This window comes from Mycosarcoma maydis, chromosome 20 (assembly GCF_000328475.2).
Source record: "Mycosarcoma maydis chromosome 20, whole genome shotgun sequence".
NCBI lineage: Eukaryota > Fungi > Basidiomycota > Ustilaginomycetes > Ustilaginales > Mycosarcoma > Mycosarcoma maydis.
The window spans coordinates 1-12335 of record NC_026497.1 but is presented as its reverse complement, the minus strand read 5'-3'; the positions used below and the strand labels follow the sequence as shown (position 1 = coordinate 12335).

At 53.3% G+C, this 12335-nt stretch overlaps 4 protein-coding genes across 4 annotated transcripts; 2 read left to right on the top strand and 2 right to left on the bottom strand.

Annotated features, from left to right (window-relative positions):
* Positions 1-2641: 2641 nt before the first annotated feature.
* UMAG_05801 (uncharacterized protein) lies at positions 2642-6376 on the top strand (the record flags this gene model as incomplete). Its single annotated transcript, XM_011393873.1, has 1 exon — positions 2642-6376. One exon carries the CDS (start codon positions 2642-2644, stop codon positions 6374-6376), a length of 3735 nt encoding a protein of 1244 aa, XP_011392175.1.
* A 281-nt stretch (positions 6377-6657) lies between these two features.
* On the bottom strand, positions 6658-8151 carry UMAG_05800 (putative zinc metallo-protease; the record flags this gene model as incomplete). Its single annotated transcript, XM_011393872.1, has 1 exon — positions 6658-8151. One exon carries the CDS (start codon positions 8149-8151, stop codon positions 6658-6660), a length of 1494 nt encoding a protein of 497 aa, XP_011392174.1.
* Positions 8152-9515: 1364 nt separating this feature from the next.
* On the bottom strand, positions 9516-10144 carry UMAG_05799 (uncharacterized protein; the record flags this gene model as incomplete). The annotated part of the gene is made up of 3 exons (XM_011393871.1): positions 9516-9784; positions 9865-9900; positions 10009-10144. 3 exons carry the CDS (start codon positions 10142-10144, stop codon positions 9516-9518), a joined length of 441 nt encoding a protein of 146 aa, XP_011392173.1.
* Positions 10145-10798: 654 nt separating this feature from the next.
* UMAG_05798 (uncharacterized protein) lies at positions 10799-12298 on the top strand (the record flags this gene model as incomplete). The annotated part of the gene is made up of 1 exon (XM_011393870.1): positions 10799-12298. One exon carries the CDS (start codon positions 10799-10801, stop codon positions 12296-12298), a length of 1500 nt encoding a protein of 499 aa, XP_011392172.1.
* Between the last annotated feature and the right edge of the window lie 37 nt (positions 12299-12335).

Genomic DNA, 12335 nt, shown 5'->3' with positions numbered 1-12335 from the left:
GAGACCATGATTGGAAACTTGACCATGTTGGAACGAGGCTGCGGTGGCAGGTGAAAGCACGGTGCGGACCGAGGTGAACGAGCAAGAGACAGAAGAGCTGCGCCAAAAGAGGTGAAGGCGCAGCGATGCTGTAATCGAGCGATCGAAGATGTAGGTCGATCAAAACGAGAAGGCGACAAGAGGGATGATAGCAACGGCAGTACGCTAGAGTGTCATTGGAGCCGCCAAGGAGCAAGAGAATGACGACCAATGTAAGCGATAAGCGGTGTATGCGAGTAGAGTCGCAATGGAAGAGAGCCGGCTCGACGAGGAGCGACGACGATGATGTAGAAGAGAGGAGTCAATCACGAGTAGTGCCAACAGGATCCACTCGATATTTGTTTGGCCATGCTTGGATATCGTGTGTTAATCACGATGCCTATCCACAGGCGTGCGTGCGTTGAGATATACTGTGACTTGACGCTATCTCTACCTCGCTCCAGTCACGAGTGTGAGTCCTGAGTCCTGACTTAGGGTTGTGAGCTGAATTTATCAATCACGAATATTTACCGAATTTCTCAAACACTTGACTTTACATGGGCTCTGATGCCTGGTTTTTATGATAACTAGTCGTGACTACACGATACAGTAGATTTGATTCGTGATTCGGATGAGTGTCACAGTCCAGTCATGAAGTGTCTACCCAACGACAAATCACGAATGCGAGCGATGAATTGAATTTGGATTGGAACACGAACAGGCCCGGGTGCACTCGCTCACTCACCACTCACTCGAGATAACGTCGGGACCAAGCCGACCAACGCATTCCAACTGTCATCCGAACCTCTTCACGAGTCGCACGTGTCGAGTGGAGAAGCTGAGTGTGTGTAGGTGTGTGTGCGCTGACAGCCTCTACAGCCATGCACCATGTTGCATTATCCTACTTTGGACCACTTTAACGAACCCTCACCACGAGTGCAAGCGCGAATCGTGAACCTGTCGTCCGTGCAGAGATCCTTGCTATCTAAGCTACCACGTCTGAGCGTGCAAAGCAAGACGCATGAGTCGTGACTCTGGCTTCGATCACCATGGCACGTTGCAGAAGCGCTTCGTCAGCACCACCATAACAGCTTTCATCGCTGCATCGTTGCTTCGCAGCATCGGCTACTGTGGAAAGCTCGGTGAGGAACCCCGTAACTGCGCTGATGCCGAGGCTCTCACCTCGTCCGAAAACGCTTGGCTGGCGTGACTGACACTTTTGGCTCAGTTGTAGCTGCGCGGGTTCGAGCCCGATTTCTTATCAACCCGATCGACTCACGACTCACGACTCACGACTTACAAAGGTGCAAATCACGAAGCGTGAATCGTAAATTGATGCATCGTCAAGATAGAGGGTTTTCTACCAATTAAACGAATTCATCCATTTCGATTCGCGATTCTGGTTTCTCGAATCACGAATTGAATCCGAAAAACGAGTTTTCGTGATTTTATGGTCAATGTGGGCAGCACTCTACGACGCGCACAGCGAACAACACTTGGCCCACGTCGTGTTGGCCCTGCACGGAATCCCGAACCAAATTGACCAACCCTTTAGGAACACTCGGATCAAGCGAGCGTGGAGCGTGGAGCAAGGATAGCAGGCGAGCAAGGAGCGGCTCGAATCGGCAACGCCCACCTTGAACTGTCCGCGACTTGAACTTTTCACGTATGGAACGAGGAGCCAACATTCACGATTCACGATTCGTGATGGCTACCACTCAACACTCTAGCAACACATTCGCGCACTTCCCAGCTTCCGCCCAACTTGCTCTCCACCCACCTACTCACGAGTTGTACCTCTTTCCATCTCGCACAGTGCAGTGCACTGTCTCGCTTGCTACCTTGGCTGCCTATCCACCGTCCATTGGGTTGGGCGGGTGATGTCAATGACTCTACCATCACGTTTCTAATCTTGACTCGCATCCTCGCTTTAGCCTGTCATCTGCTCTTTGCGCAAGCCTTCCAACAAATACGAGCGCTCCATTCTGCTCGTTGCAGCGCAATCCAGTCGTCCTGCCAGCCACTTCTGTCAACGAGTCACTGCTGACAGCCACTTTCGACTTTGCCCAAACAAAAAAAAGCGCAAACCAAACTCGTGACTCTGGCGCTCCGTCACTTCATTTTCGCAGACTCGCCTCTCCACTCACAACTCGCCTCCAAGCACACGGCTGAGCCATCTCTATCAGCGCTCTCTCCAGCGGCCAAGCTTAATCTTGGCTTCTCTTTGCCCCATCACACTGCACTGCTCCCGCTCCCGCGCATCGCATCGCATCGCATCGCATCGCATCAGATCACATCGCATCATATCCCGACCTTCGTTCCTTCCGACCCGATACTAGCTCGCGCTGCTGCCGACTTAAGCTCTCGCCTTGGTCCGCCGTCGAACGCCGCATCACAGCAGCCCTCTCCTCTCGCCCTTTTCGCCGCTGCTCGTCTACTCCGCGCTTACCCACCGACTCTGGTGTCACCCCACTGATTGCAATACAGTGCTCTCCTCTGCTCCACATCCATTTATCCACTCGTCCATTCGCCTCGGCTAGCTTGCCATCACCATCCATTCCTCTCACAAACGCACGCTGCCTTGGTTTGTCCGAATCCACATCGGTGCGTCCCAGGTTCCAGCATGGCTCGCAAAGAATCGTCGTCCTCCGAGATGAGGTACACCTGTGATCAGCCAGGCTGTACCAAGAGTTACTCGCGTCCTGACCATCTCCTCCGTCACAAGCTCAACCACGATCAGGCGCGCGTTCTCTGCTGCAACCAATGCGACCGTACTTTTGTCCGTCAAGATCTTCTCGTACGCCACCTTGAGAGGCATGCCCTCCGCGGCAAGACCCTCGGTAGATGGTCCAACCGTAACAAGGACGCCAATGACGACCACCTACATGACAAAGCCGCCTCCTCCTCATCTCCCACCAAGTCTGCTTCTGCCTCTAACAAGCAACGCAAACCTTCCGCTGCTTCTCGCTCCAGCCGCCGTTCCCATGTCCATCTCAACCGACAACATGATCGCCTTTCCGACGACGACGACGCAGACGACGCTGATGCCGATGCTGACGCTGACGCCGACGACAACAGCGACCGCAACGATCCAGACTCGGATCAACAGATTCACCCCAACCACTTACCCACTAATCCCACCCACCTCGCCTCAACACAGCATCTTGCATCTCCTCCTTGGTCAAACCTTACTGCTGCTCCCCTCGTTACGTCCACCTCGCATGCTCCACCACTCTCGTCTGCACCTGCACCATATGGCTCAGCCGCCGCCTGGTCCAACAACCCTCCCATGTCGCCTCCCGCAACGCGTCCCTTACACGCATATCCTGCAGATACCTCCTCTTATCGCTCGGCAGCCGCAGATGCTCCCCACGATGCCAAGCCTTCTGTGTCTGGTTTTGCCACTCAAACCCCCTCCACACCCAACCACGCCGCCTACCCTCCGCCACCGTATCGTAACGAGTCGATCTGGCCCGACGCATCTGCGCAGCCCGATCTACGATCAGAGTACGTTCAAAACAACCATTCTGCTGCCACTGCTGCTGCTGCCGATGCTCAGGCTGCCGCTCCATTTCGATGGATTCCCGGCGCTTCTACATCCAGTCACCCATCCGCAGGTAGCTATGCTCCACCTCCATCCGCATCCTACATGGCTGCCTGGAACGATGCCTCACGTGACGCCACACGTCCAGATGCCGCCATGCCATTGGCTGACCTTGAACCCCCTGCCGCCATACCGGCCGTTGCCCGGCCGCCCTCCACCCTTCCACCCCCCAATCAGGACATATTCCCGTTTGCGCCACCCATTGTCGACCACACCGCTGACTTTGGCTGGCTCTTTGACGGCGTCGATCCCTTTGGCGGCTCCAACTTTGGCGGCAGTGTCGGCCGAGCTACCACTGCTGGCAGCAACGCACGCGGTCCGCACTCGCAAACTTCCGCGTTCTCGCCAAGCAGCTCCGACGGCCTCGGAGGCTTTCTTGGAAACATACATGGCTCTCACAACAGTGTACCTCCATCCGGCACTGCAGCCGACGCCTCCAGCTTCGGACGTGGCATGAGCTCTGACGGTATCCTCTTGTCCGGCAGCGAAGTCGAAACCCCCAACGCCCTCGAAGATCTCGCCTACTTTGCAACCCTTCAAGCCGATATTCCCAGCCGAGTTACCTATCATCTCGATCCCGTCGCGCACCACCGACTTCTCATCTTTCTCCAATCCGTCAGCGAGCTTCCCAATTCGCCCCTTTTTACGCCATCTGCTCTCAGATGCTACATCTATCTCTTCTTTGTCAAGTTCAATCGCCTCTATCCGCTCATTCACGAGCCCACCTTTGCAGCTAGCACCACCGACCCAATGCTTTTGAGCGCCATCGTCGTGATTGGAGCGCATTTTGCAGGTCTACCCGCTCATGAGCTCGCCGTTCGCATCGCTCAAAAGATCTGGGGCGCCGTAGTCAGTCTCGAGGATTTTCGTCCAGCACGAGCCACGCTGCCCATGCTCCAGGCGCTCGTCCTCACCGAATGCTTTGGCAAGCTGATGAGTACTCGTCCCCAACACGAGATGGCACACCTCTTCCACAACTTTATCATCACTCTTGCCCGCAGAAACGCCGTCTTCAACGCCAGCACCCCCAGCCAAGCTCACTTTGACGACTCGGAAGAATCTTGGAGAAGCTGGGCTAGAGAGGAGGAAAAAAAGCGAATCGCTCTATTCGAATTCATGCTCGATGCGCAGCACGCCACCATCTTTCGACACATTCCTTCGCTCTCTGCTTTCCAGGTTCAGCTCAACTTGCCCTGCAGCGACGACGAGTGGAACAAAACCACGCCCGAAGCTTGGCACAGATTCCGCAAGCGTCCAAGCTACAAGCCTCCCGGCCCATTCATTCCGGCGCTCAAGGCGTGCCTCAGCCCTGCCAAGACGCCCCAGGAGCTTGACGCCTTTCCACGCTTTGTGCTTTTGCACGGCCTGATGAGCATTGCTTACGATCTTCAATGGAAACAGAACGTCTTGCTAGGTGCAGAGTCGTCTCCAGGCGGTAGTCGAGCCCCCGACAATGGCATCGGCAACTGGAAAGACCGTCTCTCAGCAGCTTACTCTTCTTTGCAAGCCCGCATGGACATTGCTTACATCAAGGCAGATGAAGAGTCGAGCACACGCCTCATCCACCGCGCCACTCCAAGTCTTGTTACCGCAGCTCAAATTGCTTTGTTTGCCGATATCATCGACATTCAGATCTACGCCGGTCTGCCCTCAGTGCTTGGCCGCTTCATCGATCGCGCTACCTTCAATACCTCACGCCGGTCGGTCAAGGAATGGGCGCGTACCACCGATGGTCGAACCGCCGTCTGGTACGCCGTCAATTTCTTGCGCACTTCTCTTCTAGGCGCCGGCACGGAATCGTACGGCACCATCCAGACGTTCAAGGCCGTTACTTCTGCTACCGCAGCCGCCGATGAGGTCCGTAACAAGGAGGCAAGGCCAATCTATCCTGGCACGTGCGATGCAGAGACCAGCGCTAGTATTGCGGCCTCCTCAGCTGCGCGCAAAGCTTCTGACCGCGAAACTGGTCTAGACGAGGCCTTGCACCATCGCTGGTGCCAATATCTATGCGCTCTCGTCATATGGGCCTACGGCCATGCCTTGACTATCCCGCGTGTCGCTTCCACTGCCGGTGAAACAAACCACCAAGTCGCCGCTGGAGCGGGGGCGTCCGGCTCGGCTACCGCAACGAGACCTGGATCTGCACACCACAATACTAGCACAAGCTTGAGCTCGTCCATCCCCAATTCGCCTGGCGCGTTGCACGGACAGATCTCGGCCGAAAGAACTCGGATCGGAGGCGACGCCAGGATCATTGAAGCTTTGACCTCGCGCCCGTCTGCACCACCACCAATGAAACCAGAGGGCATCGACTTTTTGGAACGCATGTCTACCAAGACAGCAGACGACATTGCACATGTCGACTGCAAATGCTACACACGTGCCGTGCTAGAGATGGTGGAAAGAGAGGTGAGGGCATCACGCTGGGAGCTCGGACGTGAAGCGTCTGGGGTGTTGCGAAAGCTGATCTCTAATCATCAATTACCCGTGTGGAATCGATCAAGCAGCGCTGGACTTGCCGATCCTATGTCGCGCAGAAACGATTCGTCATCGCTAATGATCCAGCAGGCATCGAGATCCACGGCCCTCAACGAGGATTCCGACGGCCGAGGAGCATCAACCGGCTCGATTCTCGGGATTTCCGCACTCACCTCGCCTGCAACGAAAATGTCTTCCCTTCCCGAGCGCCTCGTGTCAAGCCCGCACGTGACAGGTATCGCTGGCTCAGCTGGTCCACCAAGACCCGCAATTTAGGCAGTGTTACCTGTTCTTGTTTGAATGGAAACGCGTTTTTTTTTTACGTTCACAGATTAATGCACACGTCACACGGCTTAATCAAGCTGGTTGTTCAATCCAACGTCTGGTCCGATAGGATATAGCTGTATGCGAAGCGAGCCTCGACAGGATGATGGATTCGGATGGTTACAAAGAGGCGCACGGCGTTTGCAGATGATGCGAGGTTTGGCGCGTGGCCATGTAGCGTCGGTTGCGGCGAGGTTGTGTTCTGCCGTGACGGAGGCTACTTTTGCTTTTGGCTACTTGTGCTTTTTGAGATGGGGTCGTAGAGCTTGCAGAGCGTCAAGTCGCTCGGCCAACGTGGGATGTGAGTAGTGGTAGGCTGAAAAGAGAGGATCGTGATGCATCGTGGAAAGGTTGTGCACATGCAGCTTGATAAGCGCCCTACCAAGCAGATCGACATACTCTTGTTTCTGATTTGGATCCACCTTGACTGCAGCATTGTGGCTGTCAGCGTTGAATTCGGCGGCCGCAGCCAGTTCAGACCGGGTAGGACCAGGTCGAGTCAGCGTCGCAGCGAACCGATCGGCAGCATACTCCATCCTGCGAATCGCCGAGTTGAGGAGGAACTTGACCAGAGCATCCGTCGGATTCAGCACGAGCTGAAACAACTCCAAACCAATAATCACAGGAAGATAGTTGAGCAGCTGCGACGAGCGCGTTCCTGCCACCTTTTCAAGAAGCGAAGGGCCTACCTGGAAGCCAAACGACCGGTAGAGCGAAACGTTGTTGATGAACAGCGTAAAGAGACTCATGGTGAACCAGATCTGTACTTGCGACAGGACGAGAAGCTTGGTAGGGTCGTTGTTGGCGTAGTGGCCTAGCTCGTGCGCCAGCACCGCTTCGATCTCGTCCGCGCTCGACTTTTCGATGAGTGTATCAAAGATGACAATGTGCTTGTTGCCGCCGGGAATCACGCCGAAAAAGTAGGCATTCGAGTGAGACGAGCGTTTACTGCCATCAATCACGTAGATGTGCTTCAGAGGGAATTTGAGTGACGTTGCAAGTGCTACGACACGATCTCGAAGAGCACCCTGGGGCAACGGAGTGAGCTTGTTGAACAGCGGCTGGATGACGGTTGGATAGAGAACCATTGCGATCATCTGAAAGCTAAAGAGGAAAACGACGACGTACGATACGAACGCCGATCCAGCCCATCGGATGATCCACAGCAAAGCAGAGATGAGTGGCACGCCAATGACGAATCCAAGCATCCACTCTTTGAGTGTGTCTGTTACAAAGGTGCGGATGGTCATCTTGTTGAAACCGTGTCGTTCTTCGATGACAAAGTTGCGGTACAGGGTGAGTGGCATGCCTGGCACCTCTCGAATCACAAACATGATCACCATCCACACGATCGACCGCGGAATTTCGCTATCGCTCTGGCCAAAGTGAGTGAGGATAGTGCCGGCAAGCGTCCAGCTCCAAGCATAGATGTCGTAATGTACGAGCGCGACGCTGATTAGCTGGCTCACAGCAGACGAGAAGAAGCCAAAACGTGCTTTGTCTCTGCCATACACCTGTGATTTCTTGAAGGTGTCCAAATCGACATGGCTGGCAAGCGTGGCAGGAGGAGTTTCCAGGCTGTAAAGGCGGTACTGTCGAAGTGAGAGGAGTGTCTCGAAAGCGTACACGAGCCATAAGAGTGCAAGAACGAGCTTCTTCCACTGAATCGCCGGGTCATCGAGCGCTGACTGCAGAAACGCAATCTTGTCCTGGACGAGGGAAAGCATGAGCGATAACAGAGTGAGTTCCGCTTTCGAGCATATGCGCCTGTGCAGTGCAAAACAAAAAACCTTGCTGTTGGTAAAGAGAAGGTGATGACGGGTGGAATGGATAGAAGACAGCTTCGTTGGAAAGACAGCAACAATCAAAGGCGCGTGTACGTTCGTGATTCACGATTCGCGATTCACGATTCATGTTCACAATTCACGTTCACAATTCGTGATTGGTCCGCGCGAGCACTTTCCATAACTCAATCCCGACTGTTTTCCGACTCAGCCAACACATGAATCGTGAATCGCGAATAACTTTAGTTAACTTATCACGAATGCACCCTGCAGCTGTGCAGCGACTCTCTGCAAAAGAGTGTCGTGTGAACCCAACACCCACGCAACGACTGATGACCCGGAACAACACTGGCGAGTTAGTTTTACGTCGCTCAACAGCCAGCAAGCATCACCCAACACGCATACCACATGATACACGTCACACGATTCACGCACGATACACGATATACGATACACCGCACAATCATCACGCGCACGGCGGCACGGAAATATTCACGAATTCTTGATTGTTACATCAACAGAGGGGGTCGATCAACACGACACGATCGTTAGAGAGCCTTGCTGTGAGTTCTCGCGAACAACAAGCGCTGTTCCTGCCTTGTCAACTTAACCTATTCGTGATTCGTGATTGCATCTTGGCAACTTAAATTGGGCAAAATCGAACACAGCTGCCATCAAAGTGCCGGAAATTTCGGCATTTGGGAAGGCGTGCTAACTGGTATGCCAAGACACAGCACTGAGCATCACAACTCACAGCAACTTATACCTTAACTTGGTGTGGTGTCTAGAGAATCACGAATCTTCCACTCGCTTAGCCCCACAAAAGAATTCATGTTCGCCTCACCAGAGACTACCGTCTGAGACTTTCATCAAGTCTCTACTGCTAAGTGTTCCGCAGAAGCTTGTTCGACTGTTTCACAAGCCTGCTGGCAGGAGACAGATTCTCATCTTGTTTTCACTTCGCGCATGTACAAAAGACTCGAAACAAACGTGCACGCTGTTCGGATTGGAAGCATGTCTGCGTATTGAATCACCGATCGAATTTGCAGCATGAAAGACCGTGTCTATGAGTAGCGAGTGGCGGTACTGGCCACCATTCGTTCTTTCGGATCCGGGTTCCCTTTCCCTTGCTTCTGTTCTTGACCTTAGCCCCTGGTCACAACCACGAGTCGTGAGTCAGAGTCACAAGTCGTCAAGTTAATTGTGAAATCATCTATCGCTTTTCAACAGGCGGACGGGAAGCATGGCGCGATTCGTCCATAGAAGCCCATTAACAGTCGAAGGCACCGTATATGCCTCCAAAACTGTTAAAAAGCCGTCAACCTCGTGCCACTGTCGATGTCAAGCGGCTGCGATGCTAGCGACAGATTATAGTCGTATGCATTGTATCTGTAAGCTGCACGATCCTCATCCGAAGTATCCGGCTGAAAAGCGTTTGGATATACAGTGGCCAAGTTCAATGGCTGGCTCAAGCTATAGCCGTGCACCCTAGATGCATCCAATCCTACTGCTTCTGATCCGAATGCTAGCGACGTGATGGTCAGCTGGGCATAAATGGACATGCTCAAGTTGCCATCTGCCGAGAAACAGCAAAACGAGTATCCTGCGTTAGTCGTTCCTCAGGCGCAAAGTGGTTCGTGCTGCAAGTCGACTTACTTGCTCCATAGTATTCCAGATGAAAAAGCTGTCCGGCTGTCGATGCAGTTTAGTCACCACTCGTCATTAGACAAAGCTTCACGTGCCATGGAAGACTAATCGGAATGTACAGTCATCCACAGCAAGACATGGCTTTCCACTCACCGAAATCGATGGTCGAATTGACGCCAGGGCTGATGAATCTGGACGCCGACGTGTAACTAAGCAGTGTTGCAAAAGCAGCCACACTCAGTAGCACTGCTTTGCTGAGCATTGGCGATTGTAACCCTGCCAATATCATAGTGCAAACGAAGGCATCCAAAGCATCGGACACGGCTTCTTCTTGAGCTTTGCCTCCTTATAGCAAGAATCAGAAAGCAACTACACTGCTTGCCAGTGTTTGCTGGTGGAAAAGGCCAAGACAAAGCATAGCTCAAGCGTGCTGGTCAAAGTATCTTTCTCGCAGTCGTCAGTGATAACGACAAATAGTGAGTGGCCGGGTAACGACGCAATCTGTAAATCAAACGTCGTACCCGGTGCATTCTTATGTTTCATATCGCGCTCTGCTGGCTCTTTTTTTCTTTCCTTTTTCAAATCGTGAATCACGAATCATCCGTGATTTTTGAGTCGTGAGTAACTATCAGCAAGTCCAAGCCGAACCCATGGTGATAGCTCTGCAAGCTTTCGTAGCTCACCCTGGAGCAGAGTAATGAGGCTCAACGTAGTGACTTTCACTACTCACTATAGCGGAGCAAGACGCTCAACACTCTGTGGTGCTTGTGCCAGCCTCCTTGGGCCATACATACTTGAGTAGTAGAGGCTAGATATAGAATCACGAATACCAGAGATGTCGTCCAGGGAAACACCCGACGCTCTCTTTCTCTGCGCCTATCCCTCGAGCTCATTCCTTCACCTGCTTTCGCCAACTTGAACAACGAATCGTACATCTTACATCATGTCTTCCCACTCCTCTAGTCCGAGCTCTGAACGAAGCTATAGTGAACCCAGCTCATCCGTGACGTCCTTCTGTCCGTCGAGAGCACCATCTCCTTTGGAGCCTCTCTGGTCCCCATCCGTCAACACCACGAGCAGTTCATCATCGCTAGATGCTGCAACTGGTTATGTGATCGTTTTTGGCCCGCAACCGACCTTGCTTGACAGCCAGTCCCTCTTACAGCTATCGAAAGCAGCTGGTGGTTTGGGCCAACACGTTCTCAACGAAGCATGGTCGGCTTTTCGTCAAGAACTCAAGACAGCACATGCTGCAAGTGAAATGGGTATCGCCAATCTGCCCATACCCTCTACTCTTTCCGAATTCTGCGATCTATGCAATCCGTACCAGCCGCAACAGGCGGTGCGTAATCTCTTGCACCTCCTGATTCAGTCGCTCACCGTTTTGGCAATCGTTGAGGCCGGCAGCATAGACATCGGTCTGCTCTTGTCAGCCCAAGACGTCGACTCCTCGATCGTAGCCAGTGTAGGCCTATGCAGCGGCTCTTTGGCTGCCTACTGTTTTGCCACCTCTTCTTGCGCTTCCGAACTGGTTCACCGGTTGGTGCAAACCATGCGTCTCGCATTTTGGATGGGCCTTCGCGTCACTCAAGCTGCTCTCGACCACTCGATCCAAAGCAACGACAATCTGTGCTCCATAGATGATCCGTGGTGTCTTTTCGTCCAAGGCTGCTCGCTGGCAGAGATGCAGCTGCATCTTCACCGTTTCTCCATTCAAGAGGCCAATATCCAAACTGTGGCCCAAGAAAGGCAGCTTCCATGGATTGCCATCGTCTTTAACCACCAGCGTGTCTCGATCGCCGGTCCACCCGAGTCACTTACTCGCTTTCGAGCCTTCTTGAAACACCAGACAGGGGGCACGTCGCTTGTACTCCGAGCAGTGTCGCTTCATGCTCCCTATCACTCTGAACTCTGGCTCTCTCGCGCTGTCCGAATGCTTCGAAGCGATCTTGTTTCGAGAAAATTAAGCTTGGTCTCTTCTTCAGACCTCGTCTGTCCGCTATTTGATAATGCCAGCGGAGAGGCGATCGATAGTACAACCCTCGGTATACACCTATCCGACTCCATTATCAGCTCCATGCTACTCGGCACAGCTAGATGGGATCTCATCCTGAAAAACCTCCCCGAGACAATTCTGAAAGAACGAGGTGGAACTCTACGTAGGTTGGTGCTTATCAATGCTGGTCCTGACCACCGGCTTGCCAAAGATGTGGTTCGAGCTTTGCATGGTTCCTCGAGCGCAACTCGGTCCGACGCCCCAACGAATGTCAAGACTCTTGATTACAACGCATCATCCATCACAAACCCTTCCTGTCAACAAAAAGGCACGCTTGCGATACGCACAGAAGCTACCCCTTCCGCACCACATTCAGTGCGTTTCTTTGGCCTGTCTGGGGACAGCTTGGAAGAGTGTAACAGAGCCAACGCCCTTCTGCAACACTAAATGGTCGACAACTGTCAGGTCGACGCCGATCCACAAC